This window comes from Rousettus aegyptiacus, unplaced genomic scaffold (assembly GCF_014176215.1).
Source record: "Rousettus aegyptiacus isolate mRouAeg1 unplaced genomic scaffold, mRouAeg1.p scaffold_m13_p_3, whole genome shotgun sequence".
NCBI classification, from domain to species: domain Eukaryota; kingdom Metazoa; phylum Chordata; class Mammalia; order Chiroptera; family Pteropodidae; genus Rousettus; species Rousettus aegyptiacus.
Genome location: NW_023416306.1, coordinates 117,713,081 through 117,735,728, shown reverse-complemented (window position 1 = coordinate 117,735,728; position 22,648 = coordinate 117,713,081). Strand labels below are relative to the sequence as shown.

The window sequence follows — 22,648 nt, the reverse complement described above, 5'->3', positions numbered from 1 at the left end:
ATTAGATATATACCCAGAGAGACTTGCTTCTGTTTACCAGTATACATATACAATAACATTTATGGCAATAATAGTTAAAGCTATAGCAACAACCAAAAACAAAAACAAAAAACTAGAAACAACCACTTATCAACAGTAGTTTGGATATTTTGTTTTATTTTCACACAATGGAAAACAACATAATTTCGAATTTTAAAAAAGCCAAGGAAGACATTTAATATGATTTCCATTTATTTAAAGTTTAAAAAACAAGCATAGTAAAACTATACTTACATATGTAGTATAGAAGAAAACTAAACAGTACATTTGTTGGAAAAACAGACCTATGAATTATTTTCATAAAAGAAAAGGCCAGATACAAAATGTGGAATAGGGATTACCTCAGGGCTGAGAGAGGTACACAGGAAGCTTCAAAGGTTCTATTTTCAAAACTAGTTGGTCAATTAATGAGTGCTTGTTTTTATTTTATTCTCCAAACTGTACATATACATTCCATAAACTCTTCTGTATGTATTTTATAATTTAATTTTTTTAAATAATCAAGAAAATATGTCAATTTAGGAAAATTTTATCTAAAGTAGTTAATCAAATATTTCACCTTGAATAAACCATGTTTACTCACCTGAAAATTTAACTTATCCAGAGCATCTCTTTTTCTAGAAATACCTGGTAATCCAGTTTTACTATTTTTTTCTCTTGTATCTCAGCTATGTTGTACAACTGTGCAATGATATTACTACTATTATTCTAAAAGTTCAACTAGTCAAAGAAAAATACAAGGCATTCTCCTTTTAAAGTTCTTACCTCAGTGAATCCTAACATGCTGACTGGGACCTCTTTTGTCTTTTACTTCATACAAGGATATTTTTATTACTATCAGTCTCATCTCCTGTAGCCTAAGATAAAACAATGTATATATAAGACAGCCCTAGTCATGCTTTTTAGTGAATATCACTCAGAGTCTATTTCTAGCAGGGAAGATCCATATTGGTGTTATATGATTCATACTCATTAGAATGATTCCTGCCTTTAATTATACTCTAAATTCTAAGCAGAAGGATTGTTCAAATTTTTTAGTATAGAATAACCAACTGTCTGGGAAAATAAATTTGTGTCATCTAATATTAAGGCAAATGCTGGAGAGCTAAGATAGTATGTTATAGAAAGTATTAAGGTGGGTACCTACAGATAGTGAAAAATATGGGTACACCTGTGGTCTGTCCTTATTCTCCTGGTGATTTGAATAAATTTTTTTTCCCTTTTTTTAAAAGAAAAAGAAAAAGAAGAAACAGCTTTATTGTGGTATAATTTACAACCTGTAAAATCTGCCCATTATAAGTATACAGTTCACTAATTTCTAGTATATTTATATAGCTATGCAACCATCTCCACAAAAATAATTCATTTTTAAGAAGTATATTCTCTATATTTGGATTAGAATTTTTACCCTTCTTATTTATCTTTCATTATCCAACTTAATCACAACTTTTCCTTGTAATTTTCTCCTCCTATTCTGGTGAATATTGACCTCCCCTTTCTCTAAACTCGGTAATACTTGTCTGTTCCCAAAGATAGACTTTAGATATCAATTATCTAGAACTGTGCATATTATTTAAGACAGCAATTGAGCCCTCTTTTATTCCCCAAACTCTTTGTCAATGACTTGAATTTCTTTACAACAGTACCTGAAACCCCACCATTAGAAATATGTACTTACTGAATATGGACTGTTTATTAGCTAGTATCATGTCAATGTTAAATTTTCTGAATTTGAGAATTTAGTACTACGATTACATAAAAGAATATCTTGGTTCTTAGGAGATACTTAGAGATAAAAATTATAATGCTTGCAACTTAATCTAAGGTGGTTCAGCAAAATAACATTATTAATAATTATATACGCACAAAAAATCATATGATATAGAATGGATGTGGGAGAGGCTAAGAAAATCTGGGAAAATATTAATAATTAGTGAATCTAGGTGGAGAGTACATGGGAGTTTATCATACAAAAGTGCAGTTTTTCTGTAAGTTTGAATTTAAGCCATTAAAAAAAAAATAAAACATGTTCCTTTAGTTCAATTGTTCTCTGCCCTGGTAACACATTAGAATCACCTGAGAGCTTTTAGAAACTACAGATGCCTGGTCTCACCTACTAGAGATTTGATTTTAATTGGTCTTGGGTGGGGTCCAAGCACTGGAATTTGTTTTAAATCTTTCTAGATGGATTTTTTAATGCCTCTTTTATAGTCTTCAAAACATCTAGCAAGGTTCTAGGCATTAACAAAGTCCTCATTACATTTTGATTAAAGCGAATTCATTAAAATAATTTCTTAAATGTAGTTGTAATCATGTCATGGCTGTTTACCCAAATCAGCAGCTGTAAATGTATGCATATTATAAATGTATGCCAATGATATATGACTATTACCCCGTAATATATGTGTATCTTTCCCATTACGATGGATAGAGGGCTTTCACCCTACCGAAGAGCTGTGCTAATTGTAGTTTTAGAGGACCAGTGAGGCAGGTCCTAAATACCCATCCCTGCTCATTTCCCCCCCACACACAAAAAAAACACTATCAGATATAGAGAATGAAGCCCAGTTAGGTGGGACTTCCAAGGAAAGGAAATAGGGGTTGTTCATCAAGGGTACTGCTGAGATCAATGATACTAAGTACTTTAGACTTAGAGAGAAAAAACAAGCTGGAATATGAATATATTGGAGAGGACAAGATGAAAAATACTGATATTTGAATTATAGGCAGGAATGGTGAAAAGGACATAGCAAATAGAAATACATAAATGTATTTTTTTTCTTTTTTCTTTTTTAATGCCTACAACACCTGATATTCCTAGGTGGTCTCCAATCCAAGTACTAACCAGGCCCAACCCTGCTTAGCTTCCGAGATCAGATGAGATTGGGCATATTTAAGGTTGCCGGGCCATAGACTTAAATGTATTTGAATACAGAAAAACAAGTGCCCGCATATATAGATAAATCAAGAAAAAGAGACTGAGAAAGAGTTCAGAGAATCACTGAACTAAAAAGTATCTTGAGAGAATTCAAAACAAGATTATAAACTGGCCCAGACAATTTTCTATTTCTTTTCTTTAAATCTCTGGAGCAGTTTTTGTTTTGTTTTGTTTTGTTTTTTTCATATTATAGTAACAAGTTCTAGAAATGTGATGCACATTTTACATTTAAAAAAATTAATAGGAAGAAGAGTATATATCTGAAATGCATCTATTAAGAGTCATTATGTTGGGGAATAATGACAGCATAATACAATTTCTGGGCACGTTTGAAAAGCGTTCCCAAGCATCGCAAACTCAAGTTGTAGTTTGCTCCAGTAACAATAGCAAGATGATCACCCTCATGAAATAAGCTCCTGTGTCATAGAAGACCCCAGCGATTTAGAATAACATCTTAAAAGGTTCTAGTGAAATCCACTTAGGACAGTGAGAATAAAATTCAATTTGTGAATTCTCTTTTCATTATTCCAGAGTTACCCATAAATTGGGAAGAGAAACCAGTGAGACTGGTAACTATTTCAATACCTCTTTAATAATGCCTTGAATTCACACCATAGTATGACTAATTACTGTGGATGTAAGATATGCAATGGTTCTTTATTCTCTCCACCATCATTAAGGCAAGGGCAGAAGTAGGGATAAAGTTTCTCCATGAAAGTACTACTGAAAGTATAAATGTGGGCCATGGTTTTAGCATTGTAGAAGGACACCTGCCCTCCTTCGTAATCCAGGTATATGCCCACCCTGTTGAGGTTGTTAGTCAGTTTCAGACTGCAAGGTGGAAAATCCAGAGCCTTTAGATCGGTTTGGTTCCTTAGTCTTAAAAGCCAGAATCCTTGCTCAGGAGTTAGAGGACAGCTGCCTTTCCGAATGATAGATTCTCTGGCAACTCCAACTGTCCATTTCGTCTTCTTTGCTACTTCTACTTCCCAATACCACTTTCCAGATGTAAAGCTTTTTGAGCCCAGCACAGCCACACTTGAGTCAAACCTTTCCGGATCATCGGGCATTACCTGCTTAATGTCACCATGCCACACACTGGTTCGGTTTTTGGAGAGCACCAAATTTGGGTGAGCTGTTTTAGGGTCCAGAGTTAATGGAGATAGGCCTAGTAAGAAAATAAGAGAAGGCAGGGCACAGGAGAAAAGGGATGAATGCAAATTCCCATAGTAAAAGGCAGTTACATAGACAGCAGTATGTTATCTCCCTCATGCACATATCCTTTTAGGCAGGTAGTTAATTTATATACCTTCTAGCTATATCGTAGACATTTTTTTTATTTATAGTAAAAATCAGACTTTACTCCAAAGCAATTTATGCTCTAATGAAGAAAACAATACAAATAATATATATATATATATATATATATATATATATATATATATATATATGTACTGGCGAATATAAGAAAATACAAATGCTGAAGAGGTAATGATTAAGTAAGTTCGTCCTATGAAAGCCATCTAAGGACAGTATGTATTTCAGTTATGATATAACTAAGATATATTCAGGATGCTTTGAGTAAACAGAGGCAAAAAAGGAATGGGCTAGAAACAGTAGCTTATGTGGGAGAGAACAAGCTGCCTGTTAGAGGCAGTTAAGCTAACTGATACAGTGTTTAGAGGATAATGGTGAGAAGTTTATATCTGGTTTAATAGATAATGAGACTTTTGAGATCTGGAGTGGTTTATGTGCTGCTAATCAGAATGTGGTCCACAAACTGTGTGGTTACCAGTCTGGGATAAGATAGTAGAGAATGTGAGAGTAAGCTCTTAGCTACTTTAGCAATCTGAAAGAATAATTTTATGTCAGTTGAATCTAACAATTAAAAAACTGAACTCACACTTTGTAATCTTTGTTTTTTTTTAATTCCACTTTTTCAAGTAATTGATTTATATTTTATTCTATAAACATATCAGTCCATGGCAGGTTGTGATTTTAAAAACTATTCTTTTGTCACAGGTAACTTGACAAGCATTGGTTTAGACAAATCAAGGGGCATCAGTATTAAAAATAATTTCTAAATAAAGAGAGGTTGAAAGCATACCAGCAAAAAGAGGATTCTAGGTGTGAGATAATTGAAACTTGGCACAAAATTTGATGAAGGAAACATATATGTTCACATCATGGACACAGATACATACATGCATACATTTATTGTTGATGGATTTATTTATCCTTGGTAGTAAAGTCAGTCCAGTCCAACTCTCTCTTCCCAGAAAAGCCTGTGTCTTTTGACTGATTACCAAGGATTTCTATCATTCTGAGAACTTCTTTTTTCAACAACAGACTGAAGAATCCTGAATTTTTCCATATAGGCTGAATCTTCTCTCCCTCACATGTCCCCATCCACCTTGGGTTGTTACTCTTTCCCATATGAGGACTAAGGTTTCTTTGGAGGTATCATAAAGATTTCTTACCAGCCTTTTTAGAACCTGAGTCTACTCTCCTCACCAAGTTTCTGACACTTCCATATAGCTCAGTCTGCACTGGCTTTGAAGATTCCTAGGAGTTGGCTTTGTGTCTTCTGTTTTCTTCTCTTGCCATATTCAATCCAACAGTAAGTTCTGTCAGCACCACCTTTAAAATATATTCTGATCCAACTCAGAATATATACAGATAACTTCCACAAATACCACCAGCCTGGAACTACTGAAATAGCTTTTTAACTGTTCTGGTATCATTCTTGCCTATATGCAAACTATTTTTCCCATAACATGGATGGGATTATCCAGTTCTCCTATTCAACATACTCCTATGCTTTTCATCACCCAAGATAAAATCCAGACTCTTTACAGAACAAACAAGACCTACATGATTTACCCATCTCTCTGACCTCATCTGCTATTACATTGCCCTCATTTGCTTTGATCCAACCACCTTAGCCTTTTGGCTGGTTGAATATATCACACTCATACATACATACTTCAGGGCCTTTACACTTTCTTTCCTCGTCCCCAAACAGTTCACTCCTTCACATTCATTATGCAGGCCTTTGTTCATGCAAGTTCAAAAAATGTTAATGATACAATCTAGATGGGTATAGGGGTATTCATGGTAAAAGTCTTTAAACTTTTCTCTATATTTGGAACTTCCACAATAAAACATGCAGAGAGGGGCATTACTTCTTCAGAGAGGTTTTCTCTGGCTATTCTATCTAAAATAACATGTTCATCCATCCATCACTGTTTGTACTCTTATCCTGCTTTACTTTTTCTCCTAAATAGTTATTTAATGAGTGTACCTTGCTTTATTTTCTTCACAATGGTTATCACTATGTGAAATTTATTTATTTTTCCATTGTCCATTTCATCCACTAGAATGTAATCTCTGGGGTGAGAGGGATTTTATCTGTTTTGTTTCCTGAGATATATTCAAAATTTGGAACTGTTTCTAGGTGTTCAAGTAACTATTTGTTAAATAAATAAATACGTGAACTTTAATCAAAGTTCCATTTGATATCTGGACACCAGCTAATTCCACTATGTCTCATATTCCTATTATCTTTGACCAACATCCAGAATGTAGACCCCTCCAGTGATTTATACTCTAACATGCTCTTATCCACATTATCTGTTCTTTACTTCCTCTATCTTCACCCATCTTCCCACAGTCCACCCAACCCTTTCCACCCTGCCTTTTGGAACTCCCTTCCAAATTAACTCTCCTGTATCCTCAGTTTACAGAATTTTCTCATCCCCTCTTTACTCTAACAGAAACTTATCTGGTCCTTCCTCCAAAAACAGCTTCCAAAAAGTTCACAAGACTATTTTCTAAATTCAGATTCAAGAGATCCAGTAGCCACCACTGCCACTTCTAGACCCCTACTCTACTCCTCATGCTTTTGTAAAAACTACTTTTCATGGAGGCCCATGTCATTCCATTTTACCCTCTATCTCTATTTAATGCTATCATATGCAAACTTCCTGTTATATTCCCACACTTTGGGTTAACTTTACACTTCTAGCCTGACTTCAGCCCATCATCTCACGTGATTTCACTATCCTTTGGATATAGCCACTCTTCCACTCTTGCCAGTCCTTGACTTTACTTTTGTGACTTTTTACTCCACTACATGTCAGCTGTTCATATAAATGACCATATTCTGGACCTTGTAGTCATTAGAAAATATTCATTCTCTAAAATCTTAAAGTTAGATATCTCCAAGTCTCTTATTTTTTGAGCGTTCTCACTCTTGTCTCCCCCTACAACTATTGCTTGACTTTATTCTAGTCCCTTATTTCTCTGTATTTCCCTAAGCTATCTGCTTCCTGGCTTAAAGTCTTTCCCTAAACAGCTTAGCATTGGCAACTTTGTTGCTAATAACCTCAACACTTTTATTCTCTTTTTTGCAGCACCTGCCATGCAACTCTCCAACCCTGGATATATCCATCTATTCAAATTCACATTCCAATTCCTGACCACTGCAGGAGCAAAGTCACAAAATTGTACATATATATACCACAACAGATTCATTATTTCCACTTTATGTTTTCTGAATCAAATCATCTTCTACGAGCATCTTCCTCACAACAGCAATTTCAAATCTTCAACTCCCCGCGCCAAACCTCTATTCTTCCACTTCCCCACCTCTTCGATCTTAGGCAGAAGACTTCATTCCCTGCTTCACAGAGAAACATCTTATTGGAATCCCTCAATTCTTTCCACTTATAATGCAAGATCAACTTGATAAAATTGTTTGCTTCTCCCACTTTTATCTCCTTTCCAAAGGAGATATGTCCAGAGGAAACTGAGAAAAGTCAATATTTCACTCTCTGTTTATACCTCACTCACTCTTCCCTACTTCTACCAATTATCCCCTTTCTTATACCATAGATTTATACCTTTCTGTGAGCTGCTTCCCTTAAGTATGTTTTTTAAAGTCCTCTTTTGACTCTGTGCCTACACTCACATCTTCCCTTCTTAGTGAAATTTCTCAACTAGTGACCTATTCACTTTTCTACTATCTCATTCCCAATCACTTCTGAACTCTTCACAATATGACTTCTACCCATTATACTCTTTTGAAACTTCCCTTGCCAAAGTCACCAATTATTGTTTTTTTTTTAATTTCTTTTCCAATTGTTTCCTAAATTGATCTTCACATGTGGCATGAATGACCACTACCTTCTCCTTGACAGTCTCTTTCCTTAGAGTCCATGTCAACCTCATTTCCTGGTTTTTCTCTTTATTTCTCTTGCCAAAGTTCCTGAGTCTCTTTTAGAAGCTTCACTGCCCTTTATGTGTTAGTAGTCTCTATAATGTGCTCCCTCCTTGACCGTATGTTCTCACTTTCCTTAGGAAATCTCATTTATATCAATAGCTTCAGCTACACTGCTCTATACTGATTATTCTATCTCTGGCCTCTCTCTTAAGCTCTAGTTGGAATAGTTACTATTTGAATATATTTACTTAGTTGTTCTGTAGGTCCTTCAACACAACATGGCCACAATTGAACTCATCAACTCCCTCTGAATTCTGCATCTTCTATATTTCCATCCTCTACATCACATTTCTCTACCTCTTACCACCAATTATTGTTTGGCACATTTCAGCTCCTGGAATTCTGGCTCTGGAATCTGTTTTTTATATTACATTCTCATTCCCATGCCTTTGGCTTAGATCTTAACAATTTTTCATCTAGATGGCTACTACAGACTCTAAATTGGTCTTCTAGTCTCTTCTTCTTGGGAGCAGAAACTATGTCTTTAATTTCTACATGCTTGGACCCAGCTTAGTGCTTAGCATGTAGTAGGTCCTCTATAGGAGTTTGGTGAATAAATGAGTAAACTTTGGTAATATTTTACTGTATACAAAACTAAAGGAAATATGTTAAAATATTTTAAATTGGAATTGGTAAAACTACAACCAGTAGGCCTAATCTGGCCTGCTGCTTGTTTTGTAAATAAAATTTTATTTGAATACATCAATGGCCATTCATTTACATATGGTCTGTGATTGCTTTTTCACTGCAATGGCAGAGTTTAGTAGTTTGGAAAAAAACCATACATCTCTCTATCTGACCGTTTATAGAATAACACAGAGGAGGCAGCTGGGCAGAGACTTAACCAATATCTACAAGGGGATTCCCTCAAGGCTGTGGCTGAGTACTAATCTTCAGTAAAACTCATTAGGGCCAGTGAAAGAATCTCCAGAAAGCAGTAGGCTGAATAATTTCTAGAGCTCACACAAGACTGAAAACAGTTTTCAATCCTGCCAGCCAGAATGAGAAAATGTCATACTATGTAGAACATCAGGCAGGGTACTTAGAAGGGTATTACCTTAGAAAATGGGCTAAATTAGCTTTAGTTTAAAGGCTGCTGTCCAACTACTGTAACAAAGCTGAAAAGCCATAATAAACTTTTAAAATGTGTCCAAAGGAACAAAGTCATTTTAAATAACTACGTGCTAAAGTTAAATCCAAGCTTAAAGGATTACAACAAAATCCAGCAAATAGCAATTTAAAATTGATTATGTCTGACATCCAATAAAAAATTACCAGCCAGAAGACACAGATCTCCCATGAAGAATTCTGAATAATTTATGTAGATACTTCACATTCAAGGAGGAGGAGAGTAACCCCACCCCTTAACCATGGGCTGTTCATAGTGACTTCCTTCCAAAGTATACAGATAGAAAGGGGACAGAAAGGGTAACATTACAGTGGAGAAACCTGACAAACACTGCCTCAGCTAAGTGATTAGAGCCAACATCAATGGTCATAAATCATGCTGACAGTATGTCTGCTTGATATGCAGTGATGAAAATGGCACATTAATTACGTGGTCTTCCTTTTACTAACTTATAACCTTGATCTTAGGAGAAAAATATCAGACAAATTGCAATAATGTGGCATTCTACAAAATGTGTGACCAATTTTCCTTAAAAATGTCAAAGTTATCGAAAACAAGCAAAGGGTAAGCAACTGTTACAACCTAGAAGAGCTTAAAGAAACATGACAAATAAATGTGATGTGGCACCTTAGATGGAATCCTGGAACAGAAGAATGACATTAAATAAAAACTAAGGAAATCTAAATAAACTATGGACTTTAGTTAATAGTAATATATTAATATTGATTCATTAATTGTAAAAGATGTATCACATGAAATGTAAAATGACATTCATAATAGGAGAAACTAGAGATGAGGTATATAAGAACTTTATATTTTCTCAATTTTTTCTATAAATTAAAGTATTATAAAAAGTTAAATCTGTTAAAATTAAAAAAAAATTACTAGCTATGCAAAGCAGCAGGAAAATATGACCCACAGTTAGGAGAAAAATCAAGCAATGAAAATATGCCCAGAAATGACAACGATGATGGAATTAGCAACACCATTAAAACAGCTATCATAATTATCTTCCATTTGCTTGAGAATGTAAAGGAAAACATGAACATGGTGAAGAAAAATGGCAGATATATGAAGACCCAGATGAAACTTTTAGAAATGAAATGTATCTAAAATGAAAAACATCTTGAATAGGATTAACAGAAGATTAAACAGTACCAAAGAAAACATGAGAGAACTTGAATAGCAATAGGAACTATTCAAAATGAAGCACAGAGGAAATAAAAGGCTAGAAAATAATGAGCATCAGTGAGTGACAAGTCAGCCAATATCTGGTGGTCTAACATATGTAAAATTAGAGTCTCAGAATAGGAGAAAAGGGGGGGGGGTAGGTGAAGAATTCTTGAAAAAATAACAGTTGACATTATTCCAAATATGATGACTACTATAAACCCATAGATTCAAGAAGCTCAGTAAACCATAAGTAGATGAATATAAAGAAAATCACACTAAGACCCAAGAAAATTGGTGGAAACAAGTGACAAAAAAACAAAAGTAGTCTGAGGGAAGAGGGAAGAAAAAAAAAGTAAAAGTAGTCTAAAAAAAGAAATAGTATATACAGAGAAATAAAGAATAGAATGGTAATAGACATCTTATCAGAAACTATGCAAGTCAGAAAACAATGGCATGACACCTTTAGAGTACTGAAAAAGATATCCATCAACCCAGAATTCTATAACAAGAAAAACATTTTTCAAAAAATGAGAAAAAAAAACAAAAGCTGAGATAAAACATCACCAGTATATTTGAACTACAAAAAATGTTAAAGAAAGCTTTCAGGCAGAAAGAAAAATGATGTCAGATGGAATTTGTATGTACATAAAAAAAATAAAGAGTTCCAGAAATTGTAAATATGTGAATATAAAAGATATTTCTTCATTTAAAAAATCTCTTTAAAAGGATGTGGTTCCATAGTTAGCACATCTGCCTTACATGCAGAAGGTCCTGGGTTCATGCCCCAGTGGAGCCACAGTCTGTGGTCTATGGCTATACCACCTTGAACAAGCCTGATGATTGGGCCCGGTTAGTACTTGGATGGGAGACCTCCTAGGAAGACATTAAAAAAAGAAAAAAAAAAACCTCTCTAAAAGACAACTGACTGCTTAAATAAAAAAAAAAATATATATAATGTGTAGAAATAAAATATATGACAACAGCATAAAGGATGAAGAATGTAAAAGTATGCTATTATAAATTTTTTACGTTATATGTAAATGTCTGTTATTGAAAAATAATATGGGATAAGTTAAAGGTACATATTGTAAAATCCTAAAGCAACCAAAAATGTATAAAAATTGTTTAATAAAATAAGGAAGTACAGATAATTAGCCAATAGTGAAAATGAAAGGGATAACTAAAATGGACTCAATCTAAAAGAAGATAGGTACAGAGGAAAAAAGGAAGAAAGAACAGATGGTATGGTATTAATAAAAACAAATACCAAGATGCTAGATTTAAACCCATTTATATTGCTTATCATTAATGTCAATGGTCAAAACACCTTGATTAAAAGACAAAGATTGTCAGATTGGATTTTAAAAAACAAGACAATTGCACACTAGCTACAAGAAACACACTTGAAAAATAAAAACACAAATGTCTTAAAAATAAGATGATGGGAAAAGATACATATATTAGACAAAATAGAATTCAGAAAAAAGAATATGAGCAAGGATACAGAGGAGCATTTCACAATCATAATGAGATTGATTCATCAAGAGGTCATAACAATTCTAAATGTGTATTCACCTAATAACAGAGCTTTAAAATACATGAGGCACAACTAATGAATTGAAAGGAACAATCATACTACCTGATTTCAAGATTTATCATAAAGCAACATAAGTAAAGAATTGTGTTGTTGGTATAAGAATAAACAATACAGATTGATGGAACAAGATTGAGAGGCTATAGTAGACTACAGCTGATTTTTGGCAAAGGTGCCAAAGTACTTCAGTGGTTTAAAAAAAAAAAAAAGTAGTCTTTTAAACAAATGACATGAGGACAATTGGGCACTCATGTGGGAAAAAATAACATCGAACCTTACCTTCTGCTATATACAAGAATGAGCTCTAAATGAGTAATAGACCTAAATATAAGAGCTGAAATGATAAAACTTTGGAAAGAAAGTGTAGGAGAAAATTTGTGGCTTTGGGTTAAGGAAAGATTTCTTAGTAAACAAAGAAGATAAAATATAAAAGAAAAAGATTGGTAAGTTGGATTTTATCAAAATTAAAAACTTTTGTTCTTTGACAGACCCTGTTAAGAAATGAAAGGCAAGCCACAAACTGAGAGAAAATATTTGAAAAACATATATCTGATAAAATTTTGTGTCCTTTAAAACTCAATAATAAAAATATTCAATAAAAAACATGAGCAAAAGATCGAATACATTTAACCAAAAAAAATATATGAATGGCAAAGAAGCACATAAAAAGATTGTCAAAATTAGTCATTAGGGAAATGTAAAGGAAAACCACAGTGAGATACTACTATATGTGTAATAAGTGGTTAAAATTAAAAAGATTGACAATACCAAGTTTTGGCAAGGATTTGGAGAAACCATGGGACTCTCATACACTGTAGGTGGGGATGTAAAATAGTACTGCTGCTTTAGGAAAAAAATGTGGTAGTTTCTAATAAAGTTAAACATACACTTAACACACAACCCAGCAATCCCACCACTAGATATTTGCTCCAAAGAAATTAAGATGTAAAAATTTGTAAACAAATGTTTAGGCAATTTTCTTCATAATAGACATAAATTAGAAACCATTCAAATGTCCATCAATTGGTGAGTGAATAAACAAATTGTGATGTATCCATAAAACATTACTATTGATAGATGCAGCAACACAAGTGAATCTCAAAAAGTATTATGCTAAGTGAAAAAAAAAAAAAGCCAGACACAAACTGCATAATCTATGATTCCACTTATATGAGATTTTAGAAAAGACACAACTAAAGTGGAATAAAGCAGATTAGTGAGTGTTGTCAGGGGCTAGGGATAGAAGGAAAGGATTTACTTTAAAGGGATATGCGGGAAATTTTATGGATGACAGAAATTTTCTATATCTTAATTTTGGAGATGTTTATGGAAGTATATACATTTGTCAAGACTCATCAAATTGTACACTTTAGAAAGGTGAGTTTTACTCTTTGTTATTATATGTCAGTAAAGCTGATTTTTTTCAATGTCAATTACCTGGAAAGATTATTAATTGGGATAGATTTGTGATTTTCACTAAGTCAGTAACTACTACTAATAATGAGTCTATATAAATTCTATTTTTAAAAACTTTATTTAGAACTTTATTTTTATAAAGATTTGTATTTAGAACTTTACTTTATGTTCTCGAAATGCCATTTGTGTTCTTTTCTCCTACTCAGTCTTTTGGCATCTACAGGATGACAAAAACTTAGTGTCCTTATTAGGCACACCTATTGAACTTCTTGGTTTTCTTCTGAAGCAGTTAAAGTCTCTAAATAATCTCTTAAGATGTTATACTCTATATTATGAGCATCAAATAGGAGCACTTGTAAAGACTATTACATTCAAAGGGTAGGTTTAGTAACCTCCTCCTCCAGGGCGTGGAAGCTCCAGGGATTTATATAACTGATTTAGCACAATAGGACAAAATATCGGTTATCGCACTTGATAGAACAATCAAACATAATCATAGGCTGAGAGGTTATTCTGACATCAGACTGTTTCTAGTAAAAAGCCATGAATTCTTAGGTTATGGTACCAAAAGAAATTCAGTCATACCAACTAGCATTCTTTTGGCTAAACTCTACCCTTCCATGTCCCAGACTAATTAGTATCTGAAGTACTAATTAGAGCCACAGAAGAGGTCCTACGTAGGAAGCAGATTAGGATCCCCAGGAACCAATGACTACTATGCACTGATACCTGGAGAGAGAGTGGACTGCATTTCCTTCCACATCATGTACTGAATGGGACCTCTGTACAGGCCGGGATTCAGCTTTCTGGAGATAAGCTCTCTGGGTGTCAGCACCCTCATTCCTTGCTCCAAGCTGAAGGAGACATAAATTATTTATTCTTGGACATCCTCTAGGGACTGAAGGTAGGATATTAATACCATATGGAATCACTTACCTATCCAAGAGAGGTGTAATGTCCTAGAAGAGGAAAGGAGAAATAGAAAAGTTAGATACCTGTTCATTAACCCCAGAAATTTCTTTGGTGATACTGGCCACCACTAGAATTTGACTGTCAATACTGGGATCCTGTGCAGATGGTCCCTATTCAATTGCCAGCGCTCATCCTCTTTATACCTTTTCTGATCTGCATCCTCCATCTAACCGAGAATAAACTGGTCTTATCTTGCTCTGAATTTCTAGAGTTCCCTTTTACATGGAACAAGACAGAAGTTAAGGTTAAGCTATTTCTACCTATACTGCCACATTGTCTCAGGAGAAAAACCCAGTAAGTATTACAGTCCCAATGCAACTTTTCCTTACTCTGGCTAATTAAGTTTTCTGAGTGCTGAGGTGGTAACCAATTTCACTTTAGAGGTAAAGCCTCAGGTAGAAAAGCCTGGCAAAGTTTTTCAAATAGGTCATTTTATGATGGCTGAGAGCCAAAGATACAACTTGGGTTGTAACTTTCTTATTTTTGGGAAATAAAGCTTCAAAGATTTTTTGTGGAAAAATATTAAAATATTAATATGTACTGTTATTAATGGCAATTAATGAAAAGCTGAAAGTAAAGCTTTCCATTGAGTATAAGGCAAAAGTAGCCTCCCTCCTGCTTTTCTCCCAGGGAATCTGCACTATAGCAGATTTTCCCTTGAGGGAAAAAAGATGCTTCTACATCCTTTCTGACACCCCCGTCGTGTACCCGTACCCATGTTGATACAGAGCCTTACTTTGAGAAAGTCGAAGGAGTTCTGCTGATCCATCCGTGCCTGGATGCTCACCAACATGTCCTTGGCTAGTAGATTCTGTTCCTGAAGCTGGTTCAGATTCAACTCCATCTCCTCTTTCAAGGCTTTCCCCTCTTCCCAGAGCTCATTTAAAATGTCCTTTTCTTTGCTGTGCAGGAACTGATGCAGCTTTAGAAACTCCAAGGAGATGTGTTGCTGCAGATGTAGCTTGTTTTCCTGGAAATCTCCATGATCATCACCATAGCAATTACTGAGACTAGCACTTGGGGACAGGGGCCCACACCACCAATACTCACACAACTTGGGAAATACCATAACAGGAAAATGCATAGAAATGGCTACTGAGTATCAACATTCAACCGTACTAAAAGGAGGCCCATTTTTGGTGGGGGGGCGACTTACTCTGTCTTTCTCAGCTAGTGTAGGATGAAAGAGTCAAAAGTGGTCACTAAGTCCTAATACAGTACTGAGGTGGTAACCAATGCCATGTTAAATAAGACTGTGGAGTTAATCAAACATTCTAGAATGAATGATAACAAAGTACAAACCAATAATTACCAAGTGATGATCTTAAACGGGGGGCTGTGAGGGAGGCTGAAAAAACTGTTCTTATTAAGAAATCGGAGCTGGAGAGATGCCACGCCTGCTGCCAGGACAGTATGAAAGAAGCAGGAGATGGAAAATGTTTGAAGCACTGAAATTAATAGCTGCTACATTTGCAGCTCTTTTCCCTGGTGACCTCAACATCCTCACAGATGAGCTATCTGCAATCCTGGCTTCTTGGTTCCTTATCCTCCTTACTTCTAGAGATTTCCACCTTTATCTACTCATTCTCTTAGTTATAATGAGGATTTTATTTACCCCAGAAATTTCACCATCTCCAAAAATAACTTTTTATACTCACTTAGGTACCCCTATTGCAACAAAAATTGGGTCTCATCGAAATCTTCGATATATTGACCCCTCCATTTCTATTCCTTCGATTTCATCTGTTTTCATGTCCCCTCTTATCCAGCTTGGAGTCTATGGTTTATCATTATAAATGCCCTTGTGAAAGAGTCTTCAATCTCTATCTCTAGCTCACACTTTTCCAGTTTTCCTTTTACCTATTTCACCACTATTTCTCAGTCTTATGCATTTGTTCTGTCTCCTCTAACCAAGCTCTAAATATTAGAGTTACTTGATATTCTGTCCTGGGCTCTTTTTCCTTTTCATTCTACATTCTCTTTCTAGGTAATATCCTCTCTTCCCACAGCTTTAAATACTATCTGTATATGACTTCTTATTTCCAGCCTAGACCAGGTTCTAAACTCCAGGTTCCTATATCCAACTGTCTACTTACATCTCCACTCACCTCTCACATCTAATAAATCACTACATCCAGGTTTTTTTTTTTTTTTTTATATCTCCAAAGCATATGCTGAAGCCATTTATTTCTCCCCATTTCCACTGCCTCGCTAGACCAAGCTACCATCATCATTCTCTGGGATCACTGTGGTAGTCCTTCTAACCATTATTTTTGTCCTTGTCTTTCTCAATACATTCACCACACAGCCGCCGGACTGATGAGATGAAATGAGATGAAACTGTGTCTTGTTTAAACCTTTTAATGGCTTCTCATTATTCACAGGATGAAGTCAAAGTCTCTAACATTATCTACAAGGGCCTACATGTTTGGGCCCATGTGTGGCTCTTCAATAGCATCTTGCCTACCAGGATCCAGTTTTATTGGCTTTCTCTGTTTAACTTAGCAACTAACTTTCTGTCTCAGGACTTTTCCATATGTCCTTTACTCTTCATAGAATATTCTTCTTCAGAACGCTTCCTTCATATTCCCCTCACCAACTACACTTAGCTAAGTTACTAATCCTTCAATTCTCACTTATGAATATGTGACTTCTTAAGACAACACTCCTCCCCAAGTCTAAGTTAGGTTCTCCACTGACATGCTCTCATAACACCCTATATTTTTATCTGTAGTAATTATCACAGTTATTTTATTGTAATTGATAGAATTATTTAACGTCTGTCTCCCAACCTAATGAAATATAGTGTCTAGTATAGTGCATGACCCACTCAGTAAATATTTTTTGAACAAATGAGTGTTAACTGTAATAGCTTAACTAGCAGTTCTTACAACAGAAATAAGATACTTTGGAGATGTCATTTTTCTCATCTATCCTTCTTTCTTTCACTATATAAATATTTCTTCTTTGAGATACCAAATGCCAGAGAATACTTTCCTCCATAGAATACTTAACAAAGAAATAGTACTCCCAATTTAGCCCCCAACTTAGGGACTATTTGCCAAGTCTCTAACCATTAATGCTGTCCTAGAGTTCCTGTGAAACTGAAAGTATAAGCAATAGTGTTATTTCATTTGGAAGAAGCTAGGAAAAATCAAATCAGATGGGGAAAGTTGGCAATCTGAAAGACCTTGATTCAGAGGTAGCCTTGTTGTAAACCCAAAGAAAAGAGAAGTATTTCTTTGGACATAGCTGTCTTTGGTGGATTTGCATAGATAAATTCCTTATTTTGCCATAGATAAAAGGAAAGACCAGACAGATCACAACCTCACAGCAATCACCTAGTGAACCATCAAAAGTATCAGCATATTAGGGGAAAAACCAGTCTGCTCTCTGTTGATCAACTACTGGGAACCTACTCTACCAACCCAGTCCTTTCCACCCTGTGTCCATTTTTTAATTCTATAGCCCAGGTGTCATTTAGTGTAGGCACCTTTCCACCCAGTTAACTAAAGTTACAAGAATGATATATTCTAATTCTATCTCATAACCCCTCTACCCTGCTCCTCACCTTATAAGCAGCAATAGCATCTTGCTGCATGTTCTTCAGGGACTGAAGCTCCTTCAGGGTTGCCTCCAGCTGACCCTGATAGATGGTAAGCTCCTCCTGGGAATACCACATAGAATTAACCCACACTGCCTTGGGAGGTGAAGGCTCATAAGGAGCATCTCTCCCAAAGCTTCGGCGTGTCAGAAAAAAGACAATTCTTGCTGCAAAAGTCTTTCCTTTCCTCTGTATCATAATTGGGAATTGGGAATAAAATTATGAGCAGGAGGAAAATTTAGGTTATTGTTATTTTTCCACCTTCTTAGTTAACTACAGGGATTTGAGAAATGTAATAGAACTTTATAATTTCTACCCTAATTACACTGTTCTCATTATCTTTACCTTTACTTATGTCGTTCTCACTTATAACACTTATTCCGTCTAAATCCAAATTATTTCCCAGTTCAAACTTTCTTTCACCATACATTCCCTGACTATTTCACTTCTCTGAAATTCTAAACATTCATGAATTAGTAATATGATGAAATTTAGCTCTCAGGAGTAGACTATCTTATATTCTGTTTGTTTAGGGTTTTTGTTTGTTTTTTAGTTTTTTTTTTCCCCCTAAACTTCAAAACTTTTATAACAAGAGTATCTTATATGTCCATATTCTACATAGTGTCTAGATTGCTATCATGGAAAGGTTTAGAAGGTAAATAACTGACTGATTGAGGGAGTAGGCCACAGCTCCTCCACTGCTCCTTTCCTATAATTAATAACTCTAGAGAAAGAATATTGAAAGATATGTTGTATTTTCTGAGCACTCTGAGCTTTCTAATTATCATCTGAATAAAGGGATGGGATTGGAAGAGAGAAAGTTTTTTCCAGCTTTCCTACGGGGCTTTTCAAGGCCCAGGGCTCACCCACCATGAAGAAGTGGACAGCATCAGAGAGCTGCAGGAATTCTTTAGACTGCCCCATAGACAACCGAACATCTTTGCATTGAAAGCAGATCAGTTTCCCATCTGGCTTGCTGAACAGTTTCAGATTCTCTCCATGCTCTGGGCACTGTGGATGGCTCTTGAGTAGGGGTAGCTTCTTAATCTTCTCTACCAGCTTCTCCAGTACAAGGTTGAATGTACAGTTGCTATACTGACACATCATCTTACACTCAGGACAGAATATTTCCTTCACTTGCCGTTTCCAAAAGTTTTGAATACAGGCCTGGCAGAAGTTGTGGCCACAGGTTAGCATCAGTGGATCCTGGAACCAATCATTACACAGGGGACAGTGTAGCTCCATAGTAATATCTTGTATCTGCACTTTAGAAGGTATCTGGGTGATCAAATCATTCACTTCAGTGTAGTTGCCTGGGTCAAAGTTGGAGGAAGGTTTGGAAGATACCTTTGGAAAAGAACAGCTAAAGTGAGTTCTCTTTTTAGCTGTCCATTTCATCATTCCAGAATAGCGGGCTCCATTTTCTAAAGGAGCTGAGAATTGGTGCGGCCAAAGTAAAAGCACCATAATCTCTTCTTTGAAAGTTATCCAGAAAATTTATTCTTTTCTAACATCACTTTTTATTACTACTCCTAACACTATTTAAAAAATACATAAAATAATAATTATAAACATGTTAATAGGCACGCAACATATAAAGATGTAATTTGTGATGATGACAATATAAAGAGAGAAATGGAGCTGTAAAGGAACAGATTTTGTATGCTCTTGAAACCAAATTTTTATTAATTCACACTTGATTGTTAGACAGTTCAGATATTAATTGTAACCCCCTGGGTAACCATTAAGGAAAAATACTAAACAATATGCTGAAAAAGAAATGAAAAAGGAGCCAAAATTGTTCACTCAGTAAAGAGGATCAAATATATGGTAGCTAAAGGAAACTGGACTTTGGTGGTAAACACACAATAGAATATACAGATGTCAAATGATAATGTACACCTGAAAATTATATAACTGTATTGACCAATGTCACCCCCATAAACTTAATTTAAAAATAAATAAATAAATAAATAAACTTTAAAAAATGAATGTAAAAAAATTGTTCGCTCAAAAAAAATCAATATGACTGGAATAATAAGAAATTAAGAAACAAAAAAATCACATATATTAAATAGCAAAATGGCATAAGTGAGTTCTTATCAGTAATTATTGTATATGAAAATGGATTAACTTCTGATTAAAAGGCAGAGATTGGGAAAATGAATAAAAGGAACATGATCCAACTATATATTGCCTATAGGAGGCTCACTTTAGATCTAAAGACATAAATTGATCAAAAGTGAAAGAAGAGGAAGAGATATTCTATATAAATATTTGCCAAAAGAGAGATGGAGTGGCTATACTAACATTAGACAAAATAGACTTTAAGACAAAAATTGTTACAAGAGACAAAGAAGAACATTATATAGTGATAAAGGGTCAATCTATCAAGAAGATATAACGATGATAAATATATGCATACCTCACAACAGAGCCCCAAAATCTGTGAAGCAAAAACTGGCAAAATGAAGTTAGAAATGGATAGTTCTACATTAGTAGTTGTAGACTCTGATATTCAACTTATAATAATGGGTAGAACTGAACAGATCAGTAAGAAAATGGAGAACTTGAACAACACTGTAAACCAATTAGAACTAACAGACAGGACGTGGTTCCATAGTCTGCTTTACACTCGGAAGGTCCTGGATTCATGCCCCAGTGGAGCCATGGTCTGTGGTCTACAGCCATGCCACCCTGAACAAGCCTGATGTCTGATCTCGGCAGCTAACATGGCCAGGCCTGGTTAGTACTTGGAAGGGAGACCACCTAGGAAGACCAGGTGCTGATAAGGGATTGTAAACTGACAAGGTCCTTGCAATCTGTGACGTCAACCAAGGGTTGCGTCACCATAAAAAAAGAACTTACTCTGACACTCAAGTTGAGGTAGAATCAACAGAATCCAAATAATTCTAACCCTAAAACCAGACCTATCTCCATTTGCTGTACATTCCCATGACAATTTGAGTACCCCAAACGGCTTGATTCCTCATTCCTAACCCTCCACTCCCAGTTAGAAGTTTGTATTTGCTTCTATTCATGGGCTTAGTTCCATTCATATTCAGATCAATTCTAGCCAGGGGAACAAAGCTAAAAATTATTTGCCTCATCATCAAATGCCATTCTCATTGGTGACTATTTCTGTTGCTCTCCCCATACCTAGATTTTTACCTCTTTCTGTCTAAATGCTTTGGCTTGAATCCCTGGATCTTTGCTCCCTAGTTTCCCACACTGCTTTTGTTTCTTGTTCTTGACACCTTATCTCCCGAAACCTGGATCTTGCCTGCCTGCACTTTGTATAATCACTTTCCCTTTGAATGTTACCTTGCCACCATCCTCTCCAGTCTCTGTTTTTCTGAAACTCCTATCAGACAAACATCAGAGCTTCTCACTCTAGCCTCCATTTCTCTTAATTTCCTTTTCATATTTTCTAGCACCATAGCTCTCTCTGCTTTGCCCTGGACATTTTCTCTCACTCTTGTTTAATAGATGCTATTTATTTTTTTCTTTAAACATCTTTGAATGAATTGAGTTCCTCCTGAATCAGCTATTGCAAGAGACTTGCAAGAAAATCAAAGCACAGTCATATTGAAGGATATTTTCCTCATGAAACAGTGTGTGAGGTCTTATAGCCCTTTCTTTTCCCCATGATCAGTACTGCAGGGTTGCTTACAATGCAGTCTGTCTCCTCCACTCTTTCTCACCAACGGACTGCTTCCCACAAACATGGCTTATTTGTCCTTGTTCAACTTTGCCTTCCCTAATATATCAAATCTTTGTGACAAATGCGTGTAGGAAAGCTCTCTCTTCAGCCTTCCCTGTACTGTTGAAGGGCTTGTGCATCTTGGGGCACTTTCTTTGGAGAGCTGTGTCATTCTCACTTTGTATTATATCTGCATCTCTAGGCATCCATTATCACATTCCTTTTTGACTACCACTATATTGGGCAGTCCCTCTGTATAGATTGGAGTCCAGGCTTACAGTTGTAAAGATGTAGAGGTCAAGCTTACACACACCACATGGCCTCCCCTCTTCACTCCCTCTCTCTAGTCACATTGCAAATAGTTTGTCTCTTTTTCATTATCATTATACTTTGAATTAAAGGAGGATAAGGAGAAAAAATCAGTTTTTATCCCACCATTTGAAAACCAAAGCATAAATTGTTTTAGGCACTTTACCCAACATTTCTATGTATTTATAGGAGGTGGGGAGGAGATAGAAATATTTCGATATGTCCTCCATATACCATCTTGACCAGATTGGGTAATTTACTCTCTGCAGTAATCAATGTAGCTGTCTCTTCTCAAATATTACAAGTTAAATTTCCCTCCAGCCCACAGGAATGGGACTCAAAATCAATATTAAACAGTGTTATAGAAAAGACTATGCACTATTCTTTGCAAACCTAGATTTTAAAACTAAGATTCATCCCTAATACCTACTAGATGTGTTAATCACGGTTGCTGTTATTCCCATAGTTTATGTTAAAAGTCGAGCCT

General features: G+C 35.5%; 1 protein-coding gene and 1 pseudogene across 1 annotated transcript; both read right to left on the bottom strand.

Annotated features, from left to right (window-relative positions):
* Window positions 1-2,835: 2,835 nt before the first annotated feature.
* LOC118600825 lies at window positions 2,836-2,954 on the bottom strand (annotated as a pseudogene).
* A 597-nt stretch (window positions 2,955-3,551) lies between these two features.
* On the bottom strand, window positions 3,552-18,833 carry TRIM69 (tripartite motif containing 69). The gene is made up of 5 exons (XM_016136201.2): window positions 18,117-18,833; window positions 15,282-15,515; window positions 14,510-14,532; window positions 14,303-14,427; window positions 3,552-4,145 (listed from the first exon to the last, which is right to left on the bottom strand). The coding sequence occupies exons 1-5, from the start codon at window positions 18,345-18,347 to the stop codon at window positions 3,604-3,606; spliced, it is 1,155 nt and encodes a 384-aa protein (XP_015991687.1). The 5' UTR covers window positions 18,348-18,833; the 3' UTR covers window positions 3,552-3,603.
* Window positions 18,834-22,648: the final 3,815 nt, after the last annotated feature.